Source organism: Psittacula echo (assembly GCF_963264785.1).
Source record: "Psittacula echo genome assembly, chromosome: 3".
Classification (NCBI taxonomy): domain Eukaryota; kingdom Metazoa; phylum Chordata; class Aves; order Psittaciformes; family Psittacidae; genus Psittacula; species Psittacula echo.
In genome coordinates this window covers 59,500,163-59,523,157 of record NC_137736.1, presented here as the reverse complement: position 1 = coordinate 59,523,157, position 22,995 = coordinate 59,500,163, and the positions used below count along the sequence as shown (strand labels likewise).

Here is a 22,995-nt window from a genome sequence, read left to right as displayed (position 1 = left end):
TAACATGTCCCATTATGTGGGCATTTATCCCCAGGTGTATTTGCTCTGCAGAGCTAGTGAAGTATGGCCTATAAACATTTGGATTAAAAAATACACCCTCGCCTGAGTGCAGCTGGGTGCAACAGAGCAGTGTCAGCGGGCCACAACTGGGGATCTGAGTTATAGCATACATAATTTATATAGATACTGTAGGATCCCACCTCTGGCATGCGTGTAACAGCTGAGGGTTTCCAGGTGTTGATTTGCACTCCTGCCATTGCTATTGCAACATGACAGAGTAAGTCTGAGACACCCTGAGCCTGTTTAATTATCAACTAGATAGGCCAAGGCGCACTATACATATGTATCTGTCACCTCCCAGCAGGCATTTACTACTAATACATGTATCATACACATCTGTTGTTTTATAGGGCAGTTCCTTATGAATTGTCCCTACATAAGGCAGATGCCCTTGACCAAACGTTGCTCACCCTCACGTTTAACTCTTAGTTTCCCGATGGGTGGTGGCAGAGGGTGTTTTACACCCACTGTATGCATCCAGCTAGGGGGAGAGCCGAGGTGCCTTTGCTGTCCATGCATTTGGTCATCACAGCCAGGCTCAAGTGCTTGCTGAGGGTTCAGGCATCACATTATGTTTTAGACTTGAGTAATGTTTCATTTCCATTTCGCTAACTCTTCGAATGCATAAGCATTGTTAGTTAAGTCTGCTGGTACTTCAGGGGATCAAAATAGCCACAGTGTATTCACCCTCCCACCCATATGTGGTGGGAGCATCTGGCACCCTTACAGCCCAGAGAGTGACCCTGCATTTAACTCACCATCCAGTCAAGGACATCCATGACTTTATTCTGCCTTAACCATGAAATGATGGCTCTCCAGGTGAAGAAGAGAGCGCACAAACAGACTGCTGCTCTAAGAATGCAGTTTAAATTACAGATATTCTGTCTTAAGGCTTGGGACTTGTAGAGTTTTGGAAATGTTTTTTAATTTAGGAACCTTAACAAGCTAAGTGGTATTGTGCTTTCAAAAAGCAACAGAGAGAGAAGAAAATGAATTGGTTTATTTTTACTTGTATTTTTCTGTTGTCTGTATGAACAAAGGAATAAAAAGGGTTGTTAACCTTTTCACAAATTGCTTAAAAAATAAGAAAAACTACAGTCTGTCGAATACTTCAAATTTGGATATAAATAAAGGGAAAAAATGTGTGGTTCTTTACTAATGTTACATGTACATATTCATCGTAGTATCATAGAATGGTTCAGGTTGGAAGGGACCTTGAAGATCATCTAGTTCCAACCTCCCTGCAGGGACAGGCAGGGACACCTCCAGACCAAATTGCTCAAATCCCCATCCAGCCTGGCCTGGAACTTCCAGTTACCAAAAGCTGTAACAAGCACAAAATCATTTTGTCTGTGGTCCTGAATACGTGCAGAGAGGGAGAGTCAAAGAAGTCCACCTCCTCTGATGCATGTTTTTGGAAGCATTTGAGAATCAAAACAAACTCTATTTTCAGGCAGGAAGGGCTAGTTAATTGAACCTTAACGTACTATTGTCTTATGAAAGTAGAAATATTCTATGCGGTTTATTATACTTTTGCCTAATAAGCTTCATCCTATGGGATATTTTTTGAATTTTGTATATATTTATCATGGAATGATAGAATGGTTTGGCTTGGAAGGCACCTTAAAGATCATCTGGTTCCAACCCCCATGCCATGGGCAGGGAGGGACACCATCCACTAGACCAGGTTGCTCAAAGCCCTGCCCAGCCTGGCCTTGAACACTGCGAGGGACAGGATAGCTACAACTTACAGATATAATACATAGACATGCATTTAGACATATATTGTATTTACATATGAAACACATGCATAGTATTTTGTATTTTAGTAACTTGTCTGTATGTATGTGTACAGCTACGAAGTGAAGTACTGCTACTTTGTTGATATGACTGACGCTTTTTCTACCTCCTTTAGTGACTGTCGCATAAGTTCCCCAAGGATAATGGACCCAAAGATGCGAGAGACTGAAGGAGATGGAGAAGACAATTCAGGTAGAGTTGCTCCCTTCCCCAGTGAATGAAAGGTGCTGTGAGTTTTGCTGAAAAGTTCTTCACCTTTGATGCCTCAGCTCTATCATGGAAGTGAATCTGTTTAGAGAATGCATTTTCTCTTTTTCTCCAAGAGCGGCTATATTTTTTACATTTTCAAAGGCTTGAAATAAGATTTTTGTAGCATCTTGTGACCAAGTTAACATTTTTTCCCCAACAAAGTAAGTGAAATGCTGTCAGTGATGCCTCACAGTGCTGTCATGCTAATTTATATAGGGCAGGCACAAGTTGTTGGGATGTCTCGTGCAAAAGGCTGATTCCATTTTAAGTAGTTTCCTTCACAGAGCTTGCAACTGATCCTAATTCAGGTCTTTCTTCACTGAGGAGACTAGCATTGCTTTTCAAGATTATTGCTTGATTTCTAGTTTAATACTTTGTGATCCACTGAGTCTCAAAATTAGCATTCAGAATATTCTGGGATGTGTTATAAAACTGACATTTTAAAAGCCTCCCTACACCGCACATTCCACCCATGTAAGCCTTTTCTACATATAAATTGGTTTTGCTAACACTGTCCTCATCATCACTGTTTAGCTTGCTGAACAAAGGCAGTGGGTTTCCAAGTTGTAATTTCTTCTCTGTGTCCCAGGCTGTTAATCCAGAGTTCTTCTTCACAGTGTAATTATCTCAAGAAGCAAGTAGAAACTCTATTAGGAAAGATTCTACACCATAGGTTATGTCTTGTGTGTCATAAACATTGCAGTCCATTCTCCAAGATAATAGTAATTTCATGCTATCAATGTAGTCTCAAAACACATTGATGCAAGAGCGGACTGCATTGTGTTTTCCAGGAAAAAGACCCACTTTTATGCAGAAATTATAAAGGAATTATTATTGTTCAGAAACATGCTGCTGGCTGCATCTTCTTTATGTTTCTTCACTTAGGAAAGAAGAAATCAAAGTTCAAGTCTTTCAAGAAGTTTTTTGGTAAGAAGAAAAGGAAAGAGTCATCTTCTGGGAGCAGCACTCTGAAGCTGTTCCAGTCAACAAGTGATGTCGCAGCCTCTCATAACATGCACATTAATTATGATTCTGAAGATGAACTTGAGTAAGTGTTCGGACTCTGGCTGGTAAACAAATACAGAACTGCTACAATGTTTGTAGATTAAAGACACCCTAGAATCACCTCCTCGGCTTTTTCCATAATGCTGCATTCTCAAACAGTTGCCTTTTTCAGGACAGCACAGATTAAAAAGGCTGATGCAAGACAAATCACAAGGGAATTGTATGGGGTGCAGCAAGAAACAACTAAAAAAAGCTTTCATTTAATCATAAATAAGCCTTGGGTTATGATTTCAAAATAATGGAACTCCCATCTTCAAAAAAGAATTAGGTACTCAGCTTTTATCTTACTAAGATTGTCTTATGCCCCTAAGATGTAATTCCTAAAGATTGTTAAAGAAATTTAGATGTCTAACCATTTATGCCAGGTTTTGAAAGCAAGGAAGGGATAAGAGGATGACTGCAACTGAAATCAGCAGGATCCAGAGGCTGTGAAGCCTTTATTTCCTCTCTATACATGGGATTCATCTGACCAAAGGACAACTTTCTGCATCTGAGTTAGTCATCAGCTGCCTTTTGTAATCAGCAGAGAGAAGTCAACAGTACTAAGAAAGCTTGTGTCATTCTTGTGTAGATGTCTGAAGCTATTCAGATGAGCCAGGCTCTAGAAGTGCCTGTTTCTCCCCACTGAATGTAGATGGGAGCCAGGGCTGACCAGCTCCAATGTAGATACCTGTGGTTTAACGTCTGAAGTTAGACTAGATGAATCCCAGCCTGTGTATCTGTCTGCCTCTGAAAATCCTGTCTTTGTTCAGGCATTGCCAAAAATGCTACCCACTACGGAAAGGTAACCATGAGAAACCCAGTCTAAAGTTCACATGTGTTCCTTGATGGAGATCTGAACTGGAGAGCCCTTGATTGCCTAAAAAGCAAGTCATTGGATGTTGTGCCTCTCAGAACAAGCCCCCTGGGTCCTCGAAGTGAGAGGTGCTGTGCCCAGGGGCGGGAAGGGCAAACCATTCCGGCCATTTAAAACGACATTATACAACGCGGCCACCAGGCAGCGCCAAACAACCAAAAGAATTGACTAAATATTTACTTTGTGTGTCTTTTGTAGCATTGGCAAGAGTAATATTAGTCCAGCTTGAAGCCCCAGGAGTTCCAGTCTGGCAGCCCCACGTCTAACAGTGGGCTAACAGCGTTGTTGTTCGACCACATATTTTTAAGACATGGATGGTCAGATTTTCTTTCCCTCATGCACAGCTCAACAAGGTCATGTTCAAGTGGGTACTGTGGCCATGTTCCTGTGCCTTTACTTGCAGGGTTGTTATATTATTGTTTCTTAATATTTGTTTATACAACGACCAGATAATTCTTTGAAAGGAAGGAGAGTTAATTCAAGCACTCATAATCTGAGGAGACATTTAGGGTACCTCCACCATGCATCCGGGTGGTATGTGTCTGCTAGAAAGAGAAAGCAAAGGTAGCACGCTGGGATGAACGTCCACATGCAGCAGCACTGCTGATCTGGCTGCCCTTGCAGCCTGTGTAAGATGTCAGTGTGTTGAGCAGCCATCGCAGTCCTGACTGGCACTTACTTTGCAGATTGCTATAGCTTTGTCTGACCTTGCATGCATTGCAGAGATCCCATTTTCATTTAGATAAATTGTTCTTCTAATGTCTCTAATGCATTAAGCAGGAGCAGCAGGCTTTCCGTCCTTCTGCAGCAGGAATACAGATCAACTTTTTCCTGCTATTGTTTTATCAAACATATTTATAGCAGCCATTACAAGGAAAATGTTCCTTTCTGCCATGTTTGTTTATGTTCCTGAGTGTCCCTATGACAGTATCTAAGATTAAAAAATATGTAGTTCTCTTTTTTTCCTGTTCTCTTTTTTTTTTTCCTCTAGAATGCTGCTCAATTAACTTGATAAGTACATGAGCCCAAACAATTCTGTACTCTGTAATCTGTTATGCCATTTCATAGCTGTCTTCTTTAAAAAAATTAAAGGATGGGGAGTCCTAGAAGAAATGCTGTGTGCATGCGTTTCTGGTCCCTGCTCACTTGGGCTGTGAGCTAAGCTGTGGAAAATGTGCACAAGAGACCTCCCAGCAGCAAGCTGTCTGACCATGGGTCTCCTGTACCATTCCCATAAGGAAACAGTGTTCATGCCCCACATGTAACATTTGCAAAAGAGGTTATATACCACATTAAAAAAAAAACAAAAACAAAAAACAAAACAGAAAATGGAAGATGAGCAAAGTCACCCACAAAACATCTCCTGCTTCCTCTCACTAGCTCATAAAAGATGTCCATGAGAAAATGTGTCCCCAGGCTCATAAGAGAGAATCCCAGGGGTCTTGATATAGAGAACAGGACCTTGTAAGCATCTTGTAAGGATTTATGCAAATGATTCTACATGAGAACTATATTGCCTGAAATACTTTTGTTAATGACCTGTGTGGCAGAGATACATTAAATACTGAACCACACTTAAATAGTAAAAGGTACTTACTCTTCCTATGGTAACGGTCTGTCATTTTCAAGACACGTTCTTACGTTAGCAAGAAGTTAGTTCATCTCAGGTACAGGCTCCTTTATGTGAGCTCCCTTCATTTTGCACCTAGGCTTGCCTGTCACAAGCCCAGCTGCTGGCTTCCAGCCAAGGGGTAGTGGCTTTTCCCTGAGGTATAACTCAATTGCTGGGGTTAAACTGTCTTTAGCCTTGATTCAGTTTGTTAACGTGACAGATAACAGCATTTGCAAATTTGTGTTTGGCTTTTAAAGGTGTTACCTGGATTAACCTGAATGACTGTATTGTATTCACAAAGGAGCCTGGAATCTCCTGTATGCAGTGTGCCCTTCACACCCATCTCCTACTCCATGTTCAACAGACCACCTTAGTTAAGAGTAAGAGGACTGGCAAAAAAGTCTGTATATTTTCACTCATTTGTTATATTATTCTAGGACACATAAAGGCATTATGGGAAGCAGAGCTTTGTCACATGATAGCATTTTCATCCCTGAGACTGGGCAAGAGCCTGCAAGGCCAGTAAGAGTGTTCTCTCAAGAAAACATCTCTGATCGGATTAGAGCTTTACAGGTAATGTATACAACAGAATTTTTTCAAATGCAAGAGGTGGAATTGGCTTTTCAGGCTTGATTTTTGGGCGTAATATTTGTGGTTCAGCATTTGATTAGTAAGTAATATCTATCTGCAGTTTACATTAAATGTTGCATTTGTTAATCAAACAGCAGTATCATATCTTGGTTCTGCTTAAATGATAGTTGAAAAGTGGATAGGTTGTTTGGGACCCTAAGAGAACATCTAAAGTGAGGATATGCTCTGGATTATTCAATTGCAAAATTGAAATAAAGGTAGCTTGTTGACCTGAGCTAAAAAGCGTACTGGGGAAACCTTCATCACTATCACGTGCTAATGTATTTTATGCCATGCTGAAGCTGAAGCTTCAGCCTACCATGAAATTGGGACCTCCGCCTCCATTTGGACCTAATGCAAAGCGAACAGAGGATGCTGGGACCAGTTCTGAAGATGATGGATTACCCAGGAGCCCTCCAGAAATGTCTTTGCTCCATGAAAACCTAAATTCCGGCATTAGAACAAGAGTGAGTAGTTCCAGTGTTGACAAAAATCAGTTTAATGACTTGTCTTACCTGTGTGCAAAAGGCAGAATAAATTATTTGGTTTGCTGTATACACCACTATCTCTGAACAATTCAGAAATACCTTACTCAAAATGGAAAGATGCTATCTGTCTGTGTAAACAGCTACTAAGAATCTCTGTTCCTGTTAAAATATAAATATCATGCCAGAAAATGCAGAACTAGGAAGGAGAGGATGTGTTTGTGTAGTGCATGGGGATGGTGGGGTTTTTTTTTTAGGGACTACAGAGAGCTGCCAGGCATGAAAAAAGGCTGAAAAATCTATATTCCCCCTTGAATGTGCTGATAAGAGAGCTCTCTTCTATAATGTTTTTTCCTAGGCTGTCTTTGGAAAAAGAAACAAAGCATTTGAAACTGATTTTTCTTTTTAAATAGTAGTTTTGTTATACATTATTTCATTCTTTATCTGCATGTCTTACACTTTATGTTTGCAGTGTCCTCACTAATCCTTAAGACTATAGAGAAAAACAACTTACATAGTCAGTATCTGTGTGCACTTTGTGTAGATGGTTTCTGTGAGTATATCCACCTTGTTTGTCATCTTTTACTGAATCTCTTCCTCATTCCATCCCACAGTTCTCTGACTTTCACAAGCACCTTAGCTCTTTGAGTTTAGCTGGAACAGGCAGTGAAGAAGAAGAACAGGTAACTTCTGCCAAATGTATTAAGGGCCAAGCAATTATGCATAGTAGTTTTATAAAGAAATGTTAAGACAAATATTATTGTGTTGCCCGTCTGCTGCAAAAAAACCCCTTCTGTGTATATAATTGCATGCCTCTCTGTTTGCTGAGCTTTTTTTAAAGCCTGTCTAACATAAAAGTTATTATTATTTATCAACATAATTCTGACACCAGGTAATCTCCCACTGATAATAATTAAGCCCTTACATCCTTTAGCAAACTTTGCAGACATGATTTAATCTCCAAGCACGATCAACCAGATTTAGACACTGAAACGGTATCCTTTTTTTGTAAAGACGGGAAGTTGTAGTAAAGGCTGCTTGGGTTACATGCATAGGATAAGGGAGGGAGCCTGTTGAGGGGCTGTGATCCTCTCAGATCTGCCCAGACAGACCCTTGCTTTAAGCACGAGGTTGCCTCACACTGGTGATAGTGGCTGGCATTGCTGCTCAGGAGTCTGCAGTTCAGCCTTCAGTTGGATTCTGGCTGTGAATTTTGCTGAAGTGGTTTTCAGGACTTGAGTACAGGCAAATAGATGGCTTTCTTCAATCAGCAGCCAGCATTCTGGCTGATTAAAGGGAGGTTTTGACAGGCTCTGAAGAGTCCCTTTTAGTTGTCAGCAGCTGGAGTCACGGTGGAAACAACACAGGAGGTACAGGGAAAAGCATTTTCTAGAAATAGGAGGGGGGTGGAAGGGAATTGCTGAAAGGAAATAGAGAAGCTAGTCCTAAGCTGGCTATTCCTTGGTAATTATGCAAAATGTATTTCAAGGCCAGCTGCAGCAGGGCTCAGCAAAGATTTCTGGCTACAGTTGTTAGATTCTACATGAAGCTGTTTGAAAACCTGCTTAGATGCAGTGAATTTTTAATATTTTTAAAGAAAAACAACAGAACGCTTGCAGAAGGTATTTCTTGAAAACTGGTGTAAGCTTGCTGTAAATTCATCCAGTCCAGATGCGTGTTTGCTAAAGGATTTATGTCTCCCTGTTGTTCCATTAACATCACTCTCTGACTCACTTGCTGACTCCAGAGACGAGGTGGTGACTCTGTGGTTGCTCAGCTTTTTCCACATGGCCCATCATTTAGCCAGCTCAGAGCTCTCCTCATCCCAGTCCAGTTTCAGAGCACAGCCAGAAAGCAGCCCCATCTGAAGGTGCCCTAACCACAGAGTCTACAACCTGGCATTTTGGAGAGAGTCAAGAGGAGAACAGATTACAGGGCTGAGGAGTTTCGCACAACGCAGCCCTAAGGTTTTGGGAGCAGTGACACCTTGCTGTGTCTTGGAAGCTTTCCTGGATGGAAGAAGGGAGAAAAGGATCGTGACTGTCCTGTCAGGCTTTGGGGATGTGGCTCCCTCCTGGACCCCACCTTGTGCCACTCAGTGTGACCAGCAGAAGGACAGCTGAGCCATGTGAACATGAAATTTGAAGAAAGGAGTCTGGCAACTGTCTACTCCTCCAGCAGGCTTTGCCAGAGCCAAGCTTCATGGGACAGGCAACTTCTGCAGCCAGCTCAGAGCTGGCATTCACTCAGGCTGCTGAAATTTAAGTAACAAACCAGATTCTTGATTTTCCAGTGTAATGGCCAACACTGAGCACTGCCAGTGAGAAGACATGCGAAGCTCTCGAGGAAAAGCAGAAGCCAGAAGAAAGGCAGGCAAATAATGACGTGCCTTGAAAGAGAACATGTGCTGCATCTTTATCTTGGAGCTGAAATGTCAATGTATTCACTGTTAGGTACTAATGTATAATGCAGCCACGTATCGTTTGTTGTACATTAGTCATGTTTGAGTACTAGACTGCAGATAGTGTAGAGTGAAAATTAATGAGAGCATCCATTATTCAGCATGGCTGAGCTACCTTTTTTTTTCATGAATAGAAAGCATGATCAGAAGCTGTGGATCCAACCTCTGCTAAAATCAATGTGAGTTTTCCCCTGGCCATTGAGGAATCTGTAGCAGGCCTACACTACACGACGGAGTATCTTTTGGCTGCAGTGCATCATGCAGAATTCTCCTTGCAGAAAACACTGATGCTTTTTCCCTCTCTAAGTAAGATGAACACTGTCCTGCTATCCCCTTCTCCCATCGAACACTCTCAGTAAAATATCACTTCCAGAGAAAGAAGAAGAAAAAAGAAAGAAGAAAGCCTGCAGAAGAAAGCACGACAAAGGAGGAAAGCTCCTCTAATGAAATGAACCGGAATTTCAAGCCTACAGGGAGTGCTGTCATGAGTTCTCAGAGGTCATGTTAATGCCATGACAGACACTTTGGAAATACATTTTACCTATTTGCAGAAAATTAGTCTGAGAGAAGGGAAGAACCCTTTTTAGAGTCATTTTTCTTAAGTTTTTCAGTCTCCTTTTTGCATCAGCCCTGGGACTGTGGTAGCTTTTCGTGAAGCGCATAGGCAACCTGAGTTCCAGCTTGCTGAAAGTACTGTGCCACTTGCAGCATTCAGGAGTTATTTCTGGATGGATTATTGGCCTCTGGTAGGAATTGTCCATGATTTCCTTCCCCAGAATAGTCTACAACTGTAATGTTATATTTCAGGTAAACTCCCTAGTTATTTCGCAGATACAAATGCATGAGGAAAAAGCACAAGCTGATTTAAATGTCAGTGCCACTGATACTTGATTCTTTTGTCTTTAGGAGGGTGTGATAGAGTTAGAAGGGAGCTGGTGACATATAGGAAACTAGAGATGCTCCAGTCTAGCATAACTGTGTGTAGGAGCCTAGACACAGATGGTGAAGGACAGACCAAGAGAGGAAACTGGCCCGTTAGGTTCTGTAACTGACCACTCTTCATAAATCTGTTTTCTAAAATATGCTGGCCATGTATTTGTGTGCCTTATACAAAGGGGAATGGGTTTAAACTTAAACAGCGGAAGCTCAGGTTAGATATAAGGAAGTTCTTTACTGTGAGGGTGGTGAGGCACTGGCAGAGGTTGCCCAAGGAAGTGATAAATGCTCCACCCCTGGCAGTGTTCAAGGCCAGGTTGGACAGAGCCTGTGTGGTGTCCCTGCCCATGGCAGGGGGATTGGAACGAGATGGTCCTTTCCAACCCAAACCATTGTATGATTCTGTGATTCTATGATCTTCTAGTTAAATATGACTTAGTCCTTCCCACCAGACAGTATACCATGATATTCAAGCAGCTAAAAATGCAGGATTGCTAATAGTAGTACTCCACATGCAATATTAGGAAATGCAATGAGATGTCAAAAAGAAAAAGAGGCAACCTTAGAATGCCGGTGAACATGGCCCCTTTTTTGTAGAATTCTGATTTTCATGTCTTTGTTTCTTTCTTTGATTCTCTGTTTGGGGATTATTTTTTCTTTCAGGTTACATTGAGTCCTTCTTCTGGATCTCATTCTACAGATGGTCAGCTCTTCCCTAGGCATGGAAGTGCCAAAACTGGAGCTCCCCAGATATCTGACAGTACCACCTCGCCTACAGCTAATTTTGACACTCCGCCTGAGCTTTCCTCTTGCTTGGATAATTCTGCTGCTAAACATAGGCTTTTAATAAAACCCCGGAACCAGAGATCCAGTAAAATGAGACGATTTTCTCAGGTACTTGTGAAAATAAACAGCATCACCTTTGACACAGAGCCAGGAAGTTCTTACTGGACTTTGTATTTCAAACTCAGATATGAGAGGGGAAGTCAGATGGCAGCATGGATATGTCATTGGGTTATAATAGCTGTTACTTAGTGAGGCTACGTATCTGGAGTAGACGCTAGGAACAGATCAAATATTATGAGTTTAGTTGTTAACTCTTAATGCAGCAGTTTATGTAACAATTCATTCTTAAATTTACTGTGCAGCACAATTCAGTATGTTGCTTGTGGTGCAGGAGCTGGGGCTGACTGCTCTGTTTCTTACTTTAAAATACTTTTTGAAAACTGTTAGAATCAACTTGTGTTCTTCTCCTGGTCTGAAAGATCCTGTAAAATCAATCATGAGTCTTTGAGAAACTGTTCATGGAGGAAAGACCATTTGGTTTATATTTACAGAAAGCACAGAAAGAGTAAGTTGTGATCTATTAATTGGAGCCTAATTCTATACATTAGGACTGTGCTGAATTCAGACCTCTCCCTGCCCCAGAGCTTATAAACCCTTTATGTGCACCACAGAGACTTAAAGTAAGTCTCCACAGAAAAAAAAAAAGAGATGTATACTATTAAAAAAGCATTGGTTTTAAACTGTGCTTTTAAAACACCATCTTATTCATTGTCCTATCTTATGAAGGGTGTAGCTTATTCTTCTTCTTTCTCTTCTCTTTTTAGAAGTAAAGTTTGCAGCTCTTGCTACAGTATTTGCACTTTGTTGTTCATGGTTTCTTTCAGTGTTTCAAATACAGCCATTAAATTCTCTTGCTTATCACCAGGAATATTCTGTCTCTAAATACTTCTTGTCTGATAGTCTATATTTTCTAAAATCCGTGAGTGATCTGTAAGCTTGGTAGAGCACCACTGTGAGCAGCACAATGATGAGGCCAGTTATTTAGAGAACCGTGTAAAGCAATAACTCATTGATCAAACATCCTCTTCCATTGTAACATTGTACAATTGCTTTGTCCAGCGTGCTTATAAACTGCCAGATGACTGAGCTCTCCTGGTTTTCCATGGAGAGTGCTTGCATCTTTTGATAATAGTTGTTGTAATATTTTCTGTCTGACTCTGCCTGTGCACCTTTGCTTCTGGCTAACTGGTATCTTTTGCTTTCATGTTGCTGTGCTTTTATGTTCCTGTTGATGATCAGAGGGCTGGAGCACCTCTCCAGGCTGAGAGTTGGGCTTGTTCAGCCTGGAGAAGAGCAGGCTCCTGAGAGACTTTCTAGCAGCCTTCCAGGGGCCAAAAAGAAATATGGAGAGGGACATTTTGCAAGGCCATGTAGTGACAGGACAAGGGGGAATGGCTTTAAACTGACAGAGGGGAGATTTAGATGAAATGTTAGGAAGAAATTCCTTACTGTGGGAGTGGTGGTGGGACACTGGCACAGGTTGCCCAGAGAAGCTGTGGATGCCCCATCCCTGGCAGTGTTCAAGGGGCTTTGGATGGGGCTTTGAGCAACCTGGTGTAGTGGTAGGTGTCCCTGCATATGGCGGGGGGATGGAACTAGACGATCTTTAAGGTCCCTTCCAACCCAAACCATTCTGTCATTCTATGTATACGGATTTGAACATAAATTCAATTGTTTTCATAATTCTATTCTTTGGGTAAAGACAAATGTAATGAAAAGCCAAGCTATAGCTACAAATTTGAGTCATTATGAGAAATTTCATCTGAAGTGAAAAAAATTCTTTCTTACAGAGACATGGAGGTTGTGTTGGTTTTGGTCTTGTATGTGAGTGAAAGGTTAGGCAAAGGACAGTCATGAATTCTGAACTCCCTCCCATGACAGAGAGGATGTTAGCCAGTTGGGGAGCAATAGCAGACCTGAAGACATTGTGTTAATGTTTACCATGGAGGTAGATTCTCACTCTACAATTGAGAAAACGTAACTGAGCTTTCTCAGTCATCTTCTGACCTATGTAAATTGCATTGCTCCTGTTTTAATAGATGAATAATGTTAGGACCAGCAGTTAGAATACGAAATAGGCCTAAGGAGGGTATTTATAATAAAAGTGGAATAACAGGCTGAATCTGCATCACACAGTGTAAACATGCAGAAATTCATGAGCCAGGTCTTGAACCAGAAACATGACAGCTCTGTCAGCACAGTGCTCTGTACAGTGTAAGGAGACAACTGCATTGACATGGCTGTACTTGTGAGGTCAGAGCTAGTGTCTCTGAGGGGTTCTGCTCTGTGCTGCACAGATTTCCCGTTTTGAACTGGGAGAGGGTTTCTTAATGCAGTGCCACATTGGACAGCTTAGATATTCACAGCTTGGATGTTCACGGCTTATAACTCTGTCTTTGCAATTCCACATGCAAAACAAGAAGTTGGAAGAACCCTAAAAGTATCTTCAGAGTACAAGTTTTGTGTTCATGGAATTAGGGCCTATATCCAAAATACATATTAACCTGACAAACTACAGTGAATCAGTCAGCAAATACAGGCACCATATGAAAAGGCATATTCAGCAGCTTCATAACGTGCTTTCAAATAATCCTCTATATTTAGCCAGTCCTTACCGAAAGCTTAATCACACGACCTCCCAGGTAACTACATATGCATTTAGAAACTTTCAACAAATAGTCTAACTCTTGAAGGAAAAAAAAGGCTTTTACACAAAGGAGAGAAGGCTGTCATGGTGTTTGGCAGTGGGATTAAACAGAAGACTGCTGTATGGGGTTAGATACTCAGCTGGCATACAGTGTCATAACCGGATGGACTTGTTAGGATTTTGCTCTTCTTTCCATGTATCCTTTCCTCTTCAGAGTCATGTTTTGGGAAGAATGGGTTGTTTTATTTTTAACGCTATCATGGAGTAGCAAAATACAAAGGGACAGATTTTTCTCTTTCAAGTGCTGCTTTTTGCCTAAGAGGAACACAACATAGCCGGTATGCTCCGGGGAGTCAAGTGCCAAGGACAGTCCAATGGCCATTGTTTTGATGAACTTTCCGTCTACAAAGGCAAGAAAGCACTAGTTGTGCAGAAGGAAGTGTCACTCATGGCTTTTATATTGTTTAAATACATCATTCCAGAATCTGCTTAGATAAAAAGGCATCCAGTATATGTAGATTAAGAAAAGATCAGCTTACCGTTGGAGGCAAGTATTGCCTTCCTCTCTGAGATCTCTGTTATAAAATGTAATGATGTATAAGACAAAAGTGCATCTCTACATGGTGATGGGGCTTTCTGATTTTTTTCTTGCAGAGGACTCAGTCTGAATCTCTGACTGATTTGAGCTGTACCCCAGAAGAAGAAGAAGAGGATGATGAACAGACAGACTTTTCAGATGCTATATTCAAACCAAGCAATCAAGAACTGCCATGTGGCACAGCAGCAGTGCAGGATGTGGCTTCCTGGCCAAAGCCCAGAATGCCTGAGGACCTTCCCCCTGCTTTGAGACCAGTGATGACTCAGCCTGCTTCTGGGTCTGCTGTTGCACGGGAAGCCCTGCTACCAGAGAATAAACCGGAGGACTGCCAACCAACACTGGAAACAACGTGTGTGAACTCTGAGTCCTCACTGCTGTTAGAACGAAAAGACTCTGCAACTTCTTCCTACTTCAGTCCAGACAAAGACATACAAAAGCAAGAAGATTCCTCAGAAACACTGGTTCTATTGTCTGGGGATGTGAATGATGTGTCAATCAATATCAATCAAGAAAATAACGAGCTTCCTACCATGTTTTCGGTAAATAAAATACCATCCAAAGAAGATATTTCAGCTAGTAAGAATAGTATTGTTTGCTTGGAAGGGTCAGAAGAAAATATACAGAAGAATGATCACATAGCTGAGGAAATGCCCTGTAATAAGGAGGTAAAGGAAGAGGTTGCTCTATTGTCAGAGTCCAGCAAGCAGTTTTCCACAGGTTCTTTCCAGCCCACAGACTCATTCCATGTTTCACATCCTGTTTCCTCAACAAGGATGGGATCATCTGCTTCCTGCTCTCTAGAGAAAACAAAGACTTCACAAGAGGTAGCCGCTTCTGGTAAGGAGAACAGTCAGTCACTGGTCCACAAGGAGGAACTTTTGGTCAAGAAAGCTGAAAAAGCAGCCAATGAACTCAACGCTTTGAGAAAGTTTTCTGTTTCTTCTGCGCAGGAGAGACCAAGGACCAGAAGCCTTCACTTCCCAGAAAGATCAGAGTTGGAAAGCCCATTAAATACTGGATTCTTCCTGTCCAAAGTGAAGGTCTCAAGAAACGAGAAGAAGAAAGAAGACTTGCAGAAGGAATCAGATCTGGAGGGTGAAAAAAGAAGCAACAAAAAGCAGCCTTTGCTGCCAGAGTCCGACTCTGAGAACTCAGGCCAACCTGCAGAAATCTTGGCTGGCTGCGTTTCTCCAGCTGTCGATACAGTGCCGGTGCCAAGCGATTCAACGGCGGTATCTCAGAATCAGCCAAGCTCTGAAGATAAAAATCCTTTTCAAGTGAAGCTTAGATCCACGTCACTGTCCTTGAAATATAGAGACAACTCGTCACCAGAATCAAAGGGGATTAAAAGACACAGTGCAGAGTTTAATTTAGAAAATGAAGGATTGACTTCCTTTCTAAAAGGTGATAAGGCACAGATCAGAAAAACAGCTGATCCAAATATTGGTGATTCTTTAAATGAAAAGATCAAACCCAAAGCAAAGTCCTCTGAACAGCTTAGTAACAAACCTCCATTGCCTAAAAAGCCAGCCTTGCAAAACGTAAGCATTCCAAATACTACTGCAAACAAGGAGAAGCAGGACAAAGCTATTCACTCTCCTGAATCCAGAAATGAACATAGAGATTTGGAGAAAAAGTCAAATCCTTGTAAAGTGTCTGGTAAGACTCCTGATACTTTATAAAGTTACCTTCACTCAAAAGGAATGGTATTACCTGTGAGAGAGCATGAGGCAGCCCTGTTGTGTCAGTCACAACACTGGTGAGTGTGAGCTAATGGTTCTGCCTTCAGTGATGTTGCTCCCTCATTCTCCCTTGCTGAAAAGAGTATCAGAAGCACAGCAGGGAAGAATATTTTTGCCTGCTATTTTTGCATCTCAGGGCATTGTTTAAAGTATGTTTTAAGTGACACTCAACAAATAAAGTGCATTAGCAAGTATTGTAGAACACAATTACCAAGACACTAAGCATCCCATTTAGAGGTGCTGTATGGCAATTCAAAAGCCAGGAGCACATATTAAGTGCAGTGCCCTGCGTGGGATGAGTGACTCAGACCTCTAGACCTTCTTTTTCACAGTAGCATTAAGGAAGAAGTACCAGTAGCTGCCTGGCATGCTCAACTCACCATTTATTTATTGTCTCCTGTGAGCTTTGCTTATTCATTTATCCATCTTTATCATTACTCATTCCTTGTTTAAAAACAAGAATTAACTACTCTGCAGCTTCCTGGAGTTTAAAGCCAGGAGAGACTGTAAGATTGTGTCTACTGCAGAGTGTTAAATTTCACCCTGTTGTCTGTGTTATATAATTGAGTTAGAGTTAAAAAAATAATCAGTCCTCTGGAGACTAATATATTATGGGCTACAGGCAGAGAACAGAAAAGACTGGAAGTGGCACCACTGTCTGAGTTCTTTGCAATGACAGTAAACAAGTTAGGTGAAGCATACTCAAGCGCTTCTAGCACTGCTCTTCACTTCAGAGAACAGCCAAGAGGGGGAAAAAGTCTTTAGGTCTTCTGATACGTGGGAGAAACTTCTTCCCTGTCCTTACTCTGTCTGGTCATGGGTTTGATGTTAAGAATGTGAGGAGGAGATGCTGGCCAAGCACATGAAAAGGTTTCTTTTTGCCACTGCAGAGCTCCCTCCTGCCTCTGGTTGCTCTGGTTTGGGTTAGTCTGAGCTTTGGAGTGGGGAAACACCAAACCAGAAGACCTCATGGCACTTGTCCTGTAGGGTAACAAAAGCCTGTTCCTGGCCCCAGAGGAAACCTGGGATGTCCTGAGTAAGAGCTGATTCCACTTCTCATCTGCTGCAACACCACAGATGTGTTTGCAGGGCTCTGGCCACATGTATAGATTCCAGCTCTCCCAGCACCCATAAAGGAGGGGATTCGTCAGGTCCTCTGCAGACAGACGAGGCTCCCCTGACCATCGGTCTAGAGCCTCCCTGCACCCCATGAGCAAGGTACTCTCCCTTCATGTTGTCCCAGCCCTCCCTTTAAAGGCATTTTTCCCTCTACCCTGCCCTGAGGAATGATTGATTATTTGTAGTGGAGACCTGGCATGGTAGGTTTGGTCTGACAGAGGACAGAGGCAGGCTGTGGGAGGATCAGTGCTCCTGCACACAGCCTTTTCCCACATCCCTCTTGCTAAGTCTCAGAGTGCCTGCAGCAGCAGCAGGGTGGGAGGCAGTGCTGGAAGAGGGAGAAGGGTCAGAAAGGGAGCTGGGAAACATGTCTCTCTACCAGGCTTCTCTTCTGCCTCCTCAGCCTTGGGGTGAAGGAGACTCCTGCTCTCAGGCTCAGGACTGTCCTGTGCAAAATAGTGTCCGCAGGTGAGAGCCATGCCCCTCCTCCTGGCAGGGTTACACACACCTGGGGCTGCAAATTGAGGAGCCGTGTTCTGGACATGTTCCTTTCCTCTCCACCTGACAGTACTACACCAAATCTGTGCGGCCTGGAGTTGTTTCAGGTGGTGGTTCAGATTGGTCTGTGATGGTAACTAGTCTTCCTCCTTATCTGCTGCTGTTGTATCACCTTAAGCAAAGCCGCTGGTTTCCCAGCTTTGAGTCACTTGGTAATGGGTGGGCATGTCAGGACTCAGAAAGCAACCTGTTCCAGTGTCTCACCACCCTCACAGTGAAGAACTTCTTCCTTCTATCCTCTATCAGTTTAAAGCCATTCCTCCTTGTTTGTCACTACCAGGCCTTGTAAAAAGTCCCTCTCTGCGTTTCTTGTAGGCCCCCTCTAGGTACTGGAAGGCTGTTACAAGGTCTTCACTGAGCCTTTCTGAAGTGTCTCTTTGAAACGTTGCATCAGCCCAGTGAGTTGGGAGTGTGTCTTTGCAACAACAAGCAGGAGAAACCTGACAAGCACAATCAGAACGGTCCTTCATGGATCCAGCCATCTCTGGCCTCCTGATCTGCTGGGACACGCTTTGCTTTCCTTTTTCCATCCAACCACCCTTAATGCTGGCACCCAGCTCTCTCCTAGTCCTTGAGTTCACCAGCCCTTTCAAAAAGCTGTGGTCAACATCAAGAGTCACTTTCTGCTGTCAGGAGGTTTCCTCCCAATATGTTAGGAAATCCCTGCACTGAACAGAAAGACAAGTTGTGAAATGGTGACGTAAGGGGTGCAGTTCCCTTCGCATGTGGATTCATCTCAAGGAAGTCAGTTTGCTGTGTTGTGGAGTGAGCAGGGGCAACTTGGTTCATTCAGTTCGATTTTAGCTTTTCAACACTCCTGGTACCAAAGGCAATGGGAGGGCTGGTGGGATGCTGGTTTACCACCCCGGGTGAAAGTAGCACTCATGCTCTCCAGAGTTTTCCAGGGAGCTAGTAGGGGATTGTTTGGCCTCTGTCAGGCTGCAAGGTGGCTTTTTAATGGCTGTGTGAAATTAGTCACCCCAGGAGGAGTCATTTTTAAGTTCCTGCGGCTAAAGGCACTAGTCTTTGCAAGAATTAAAAGGTTAAGCTGTGCTGTTTGGGTTTGATACACTTTGCTATAAATCCTCTAAAAGGCAGAAGCAATTAACATATGCAAATAGGTTATTGCAGGAGTAAAACCATAAGCAGCACCTGTGTGAATGTGTATTTTAGGGTATATAAAACTCAGTGACTGAGGAGCTGTAGCAGGGAGATGTGCTCTAACAGGGGAAAGAAAGGAGCTTGGGGAGGACAGTGAACGTAAAGTGGATGAAATTGGTGCGTATTGTCTGGCAAACGCAAGCTCTGAAATGACAAGAAAAACGTTTCTCTCTACATAAAAAAGACATTGCTTTAATGCTGTAGTGTCCTGGCTACAGCTGAAAAGGAAGCTGTCATTTTCCAGCAGAAGTTGCTTTTTCAGTTGTGTCAGGCTGTTTTGCAATATGGCTGTTTTCCAGCAGTGAAATAGACTTTGATGCTAACATAGCAGTTTCTTGTGTAAAAAAGACTCTCCTGACAGAAGTGGTATAGATCCAACCAAAAGTCAAATACCTCACACATCATCCTAGAGAAGAAAGAAGTGTCAAATCTTTTAGAATAGCTTTGTCTGAAATTAGGGAATTGGGTGTGTACACTGACACCAGTGCATGCAGTGCTTTTATAAACACAAGGAAATACGTAGGCCAGGATATACTACATGCCATATGCATTTGTAAAGCTTTTCTTAAAATAACTGGGGCTTTATAAATGAGCAAAGATACAACAGTGTGGAATTAAATATGCATGCATGACCAGTGTTACAAACCAATGACAGTGTTGTATACAAGGGGTGTTATCTCCTGGTGTAAAGTTGTTTGGATTAGTTCTGAGTATGTTTGCTTTTAAAATACATAGGGAATCCACAAGTTACCTTTGCTTGCTGTTAGAGGTTTGACTTTCAAAAAGATCTAATATTCTGTCTCTGACTTTCAGCCTGCACAGATGTATGGCAAGAGGAAGCACTCTTTGCAGTCCTTGCAGGCATAAGATGTTCATTTGCAGATACGAGATTTAAATGTTATAAAGAGCCTCTGCTGTATTTTGTGCACACAAAGGCTTTTAGATTTAAAGAATATGGGTATACAATACCTGAGGCCATCTCTAAAAAAAAAACCTAACAAAAATCAGTCTCTAAATCTCAGGGCAATGTTTAAATATGTCTTTCCTGTGGTTACCCATATAAGCGATGCACACACACCCAGATACACTTGAATACACTGAGTATATCTGTCAATAGACAGAAATAGGTATGTATCTCTCATTTCTCTTTCTGTATGTGTGTATAAACCAATGCACAATAATAACAAGTCAATCATACATCTCCTTTTTTACATAAAGATTAATTTTTATCTTCATCCTATTCTTTGCACAACCAAACTGACACATATTGAAGAATAATACCCAACTAGCAATGAGAAGTGTACACACTCATTCCCACAATATTTAGGCATAAATTTAATCTGTAAGATCAGATCTTTAGTCTGAGAAAAAAAAAAAAAAAAGCTGTTTCAGTAAGATACTGGAGGAAACAGGTACCTGAATTTAATGGGGCTGCAGAAGGAGAATTCCCCCTTAGGTGCCATGAGGAAACCAGCCCTGCCACTGTCAGACCAGCAGAGAAGAGCTCAGGTGATTCTGATCTGTGGGAGGGAATTGAGGATGTGGCTATGGTTCGCTTGGCTTCGGGGCTTATCCTTGGTGGTCAGTCTGGAGGCTGCAGAAGTGATGAAGACAGCAGACAGAGTGGCTGGTCTTGGGACCATCTATGTGTATTAGGCTGCTGTGGGAAAGATGTGAAGGGAGGGCTTCTTCAGCCTCTAGATGTGGTTTCAAGTAGCACAAGAAGACCTTGGCAGCCTACATTAAATGCTAGTTTTAATGCATGGTGACATTATGCACAGAGTGGCTTGACAAGTTCTGACCTGGTATCATCATTGTTGGTGACTTATCCTGAGGGGAAGAAGAGGCTTGCTTGTCTTTCAGAAAGCCTGAGGCCAAGACAGCTCCAAGGAAACTAGGGAAAGATGCAGTCATGAGGTTAAAACTGTGGGTGAGCAAGAGACAAACCGCTGCCAGCAGTGTCCTTTATTAGCTTATGAAGTTATTAAGTAAGAAGTTGAATAGCATATTGTTTAAAATAGGATGCTGTAACAAGAGCTGAAGAATATGATTCAGATGTCAGTTTTATTCAGAAAAACCTCTCAAGTGTCAGGCGGAAGGAAGAGGCTCAGCCCTGCTTCACTGGAGGAGGCATTTGTGGCGTCTGTGGCCTGTCGAACTCACACAGCTTCCCATGGAAGATGCTACTGCTTGCATTTGTCTCCCTAAAAGTCACATTTACCAACTGGGAACTGTTGTGCTAGCTGCTGTGCATGTGACATGCAGCAGGAGCAGGAATTAGATTTTGCTTTTGAGTACTTTTGGTTCCACTCTGGCTACCTGATTCCTTAAACTCTGTGCTTTGCCACGTGATGAATCATAAAAGCACACAGACTACATCATGACCAGATGAGATAAGACAGGGAGGGCTCATTCAAGGTGATCAGGCAGTCGGTGAAGTGAGGAAGATGTGCAAGCAGCACTTCTCTTGAGAACAGTCACTTCCTGAGAAAGCTTTTAGCCTCTTGGTGTCCCCCAGGGTACCCAGAGCTGTGTAGAACAGATCACCTTAAACTGCCAACTCACTTCACCATACTGTCTCCTGGATTACTTCACCACCCTTCATCCTTCTGGCTGGTACCACAGTGCATGTGTACTGCCAAGAAACCTCCTCTAGTTGGAGGTGGGAGGACGTAAAGGACCTCTGGGCAATAGGAAAGATAATAAATAGTGAATATGCCTCTTCTACCAGTTACAGTAATTCTGGCTGACAGATGAGGTAGTAAATCCTGCACAGGTTGCATCTGATGGGTTGTCTTCTGAAGAGGAGGCATTTCCTCTGACTTGCCTGTCTGGCTTTCTGCAGCAAAGGACAAGGGCAGAACAAAATTGCTTGAAGAAATAAGGAAGTCCCTCCCAGAAACAGATCAGCTCTTGATCTGCTATAGGTGACCCTACTCTGCTGTCCTGAGTCAGGCCTGTACAGACATATATAAAATCTTTGAGATGATGATAAAGAGGTTTTGTTCCCTCCTTTCACAGGGGCATTCTGATACCCTCTCTTATGGGATGATACTTGGCCTTCTAATTGGCGTAACTAGGATGTCTGACATCTCATCAGGGAGACTTGTCTGAAGAGCAAAAGTGCTTGATGCCTTCCTTAGAATATCTGCCTTGTGAAAAACATAATAGCAGCCTCCAGACATATATATCACTGTGGGACTGGGAACCCTGTTGTGCTGGGCAAGGCACATTGAAATAACAGAAAGATGAATCCTAAATCCATGAGGATGACAGAGAAACAGGAGTGCAGGTAGCAATAAGACCATTACAAGCAGTGCAGTAAATAGAGCCTAGGCATAGCAGTCATTGTGTTGGTATTGACTGATGGGAGCAGAGGAGGAGCAACATGCAGTTCAGTTGGTGTTTACAGAAAGCTCCTGTGGTGTGACAGGGAAAACGGGACAAAGCACAAAGGGTGATTTTGAATCAGAGGGACTGTACATCACTAGCAGCATCAAGGCAGAAGTCCAGTTCCCAGTGTCATTGGAAAGCTGGTGGGTGGTTTGAAAAGGGCCTTCAGGGTAAAGACATCAGTGGTTTTGAGCACCAAGATATTACAGACAGTGAAGGAAGGTGAAAAGGTGGTGGAAAAGGATGCATGGAGTGATGTGTGTCTGTAGCTGTACAGTCGGAGAGGAAGCCCAGTCTTCTCTGGGCTGAGAAGAGGCCTGTATGTGGTGGGGAAGGGGTATGTTTGGTGGGATGGAACTGCAGGATGAGTCCAGTTAGCCAGGCTTCGGTGGGGAAACATGTTCATAATATTGAGCGTAACTGTGGAATGGTTATTCGTTAAAGGAAGTTAGGGAAATGAGTTCACTAATTTGGATAGAAGGTAACTAAAGTGAAAAGCTTGTACTCCATGTACTTGAGTATGTACATACAAAAGCTTGTACAGTCTATGTACTCGGGAGGGATCCTCAGCTCTGAGGAACACTAGACATTGCCATCAGCTTCAGCAGTGGCAGTTGGTCTGTGTAGAAGTAGTGCTTTGGGAACTGATGAAGTGTGGCACCTGGTTTTACTGGGCAATGCACTAATAGGTCCTGCCCAAATTGCTCACGACCTAAAATGGGTGAGCAGGTGGGTTCAAGGATATGATACTGTGATATGGCCTACAAGCAAAGGAGG

General features: G+C 42.6%; 1 protein-coding gene across 1 annotated transcript in view; it reads left to right on the top strand.

The window, feature by feature from the left end:
• Positions 1-269: 269 nt before the first annotated feature.
• The window catches only part of CRACDL (CRACD like), a gene marked incomplete at both ends in the record, with an annotated part of 28,443 nt that continues 5,717 nt past the window's right edge, over positions 270-22,995 (top strand). Inside the window, 8 exons of the mRNA XM_080613528.1 lie at positions 270-277; positions 1,916-2,052; positions 2,995-3,157; positions 6,080-6,215; positions 6,575-6,739; positions 7,372-7,440; positions 10,818-11,048; positions 14,302-15,904. Coding sequence (XP_080469654.1) covers positions 270-277; positions 1,916-2,052; positions 2,995-3,157; positions 6,080-6,215; positions 6,575-6,739; positions 7,372-7,440; positions 10,818-11,048; positions 14,302-15,904 — 2,512 coding nt within the window. The remainder of the gene's footprint in view (positions 278-1,915; positions 2,053-2,994; positions 3,158-6,079; positions 6,216-6,574; positions 6,740-7,371; positions 7,441-10,817; positions 11,049-14,301; positions 15,905-22,995) is intronic.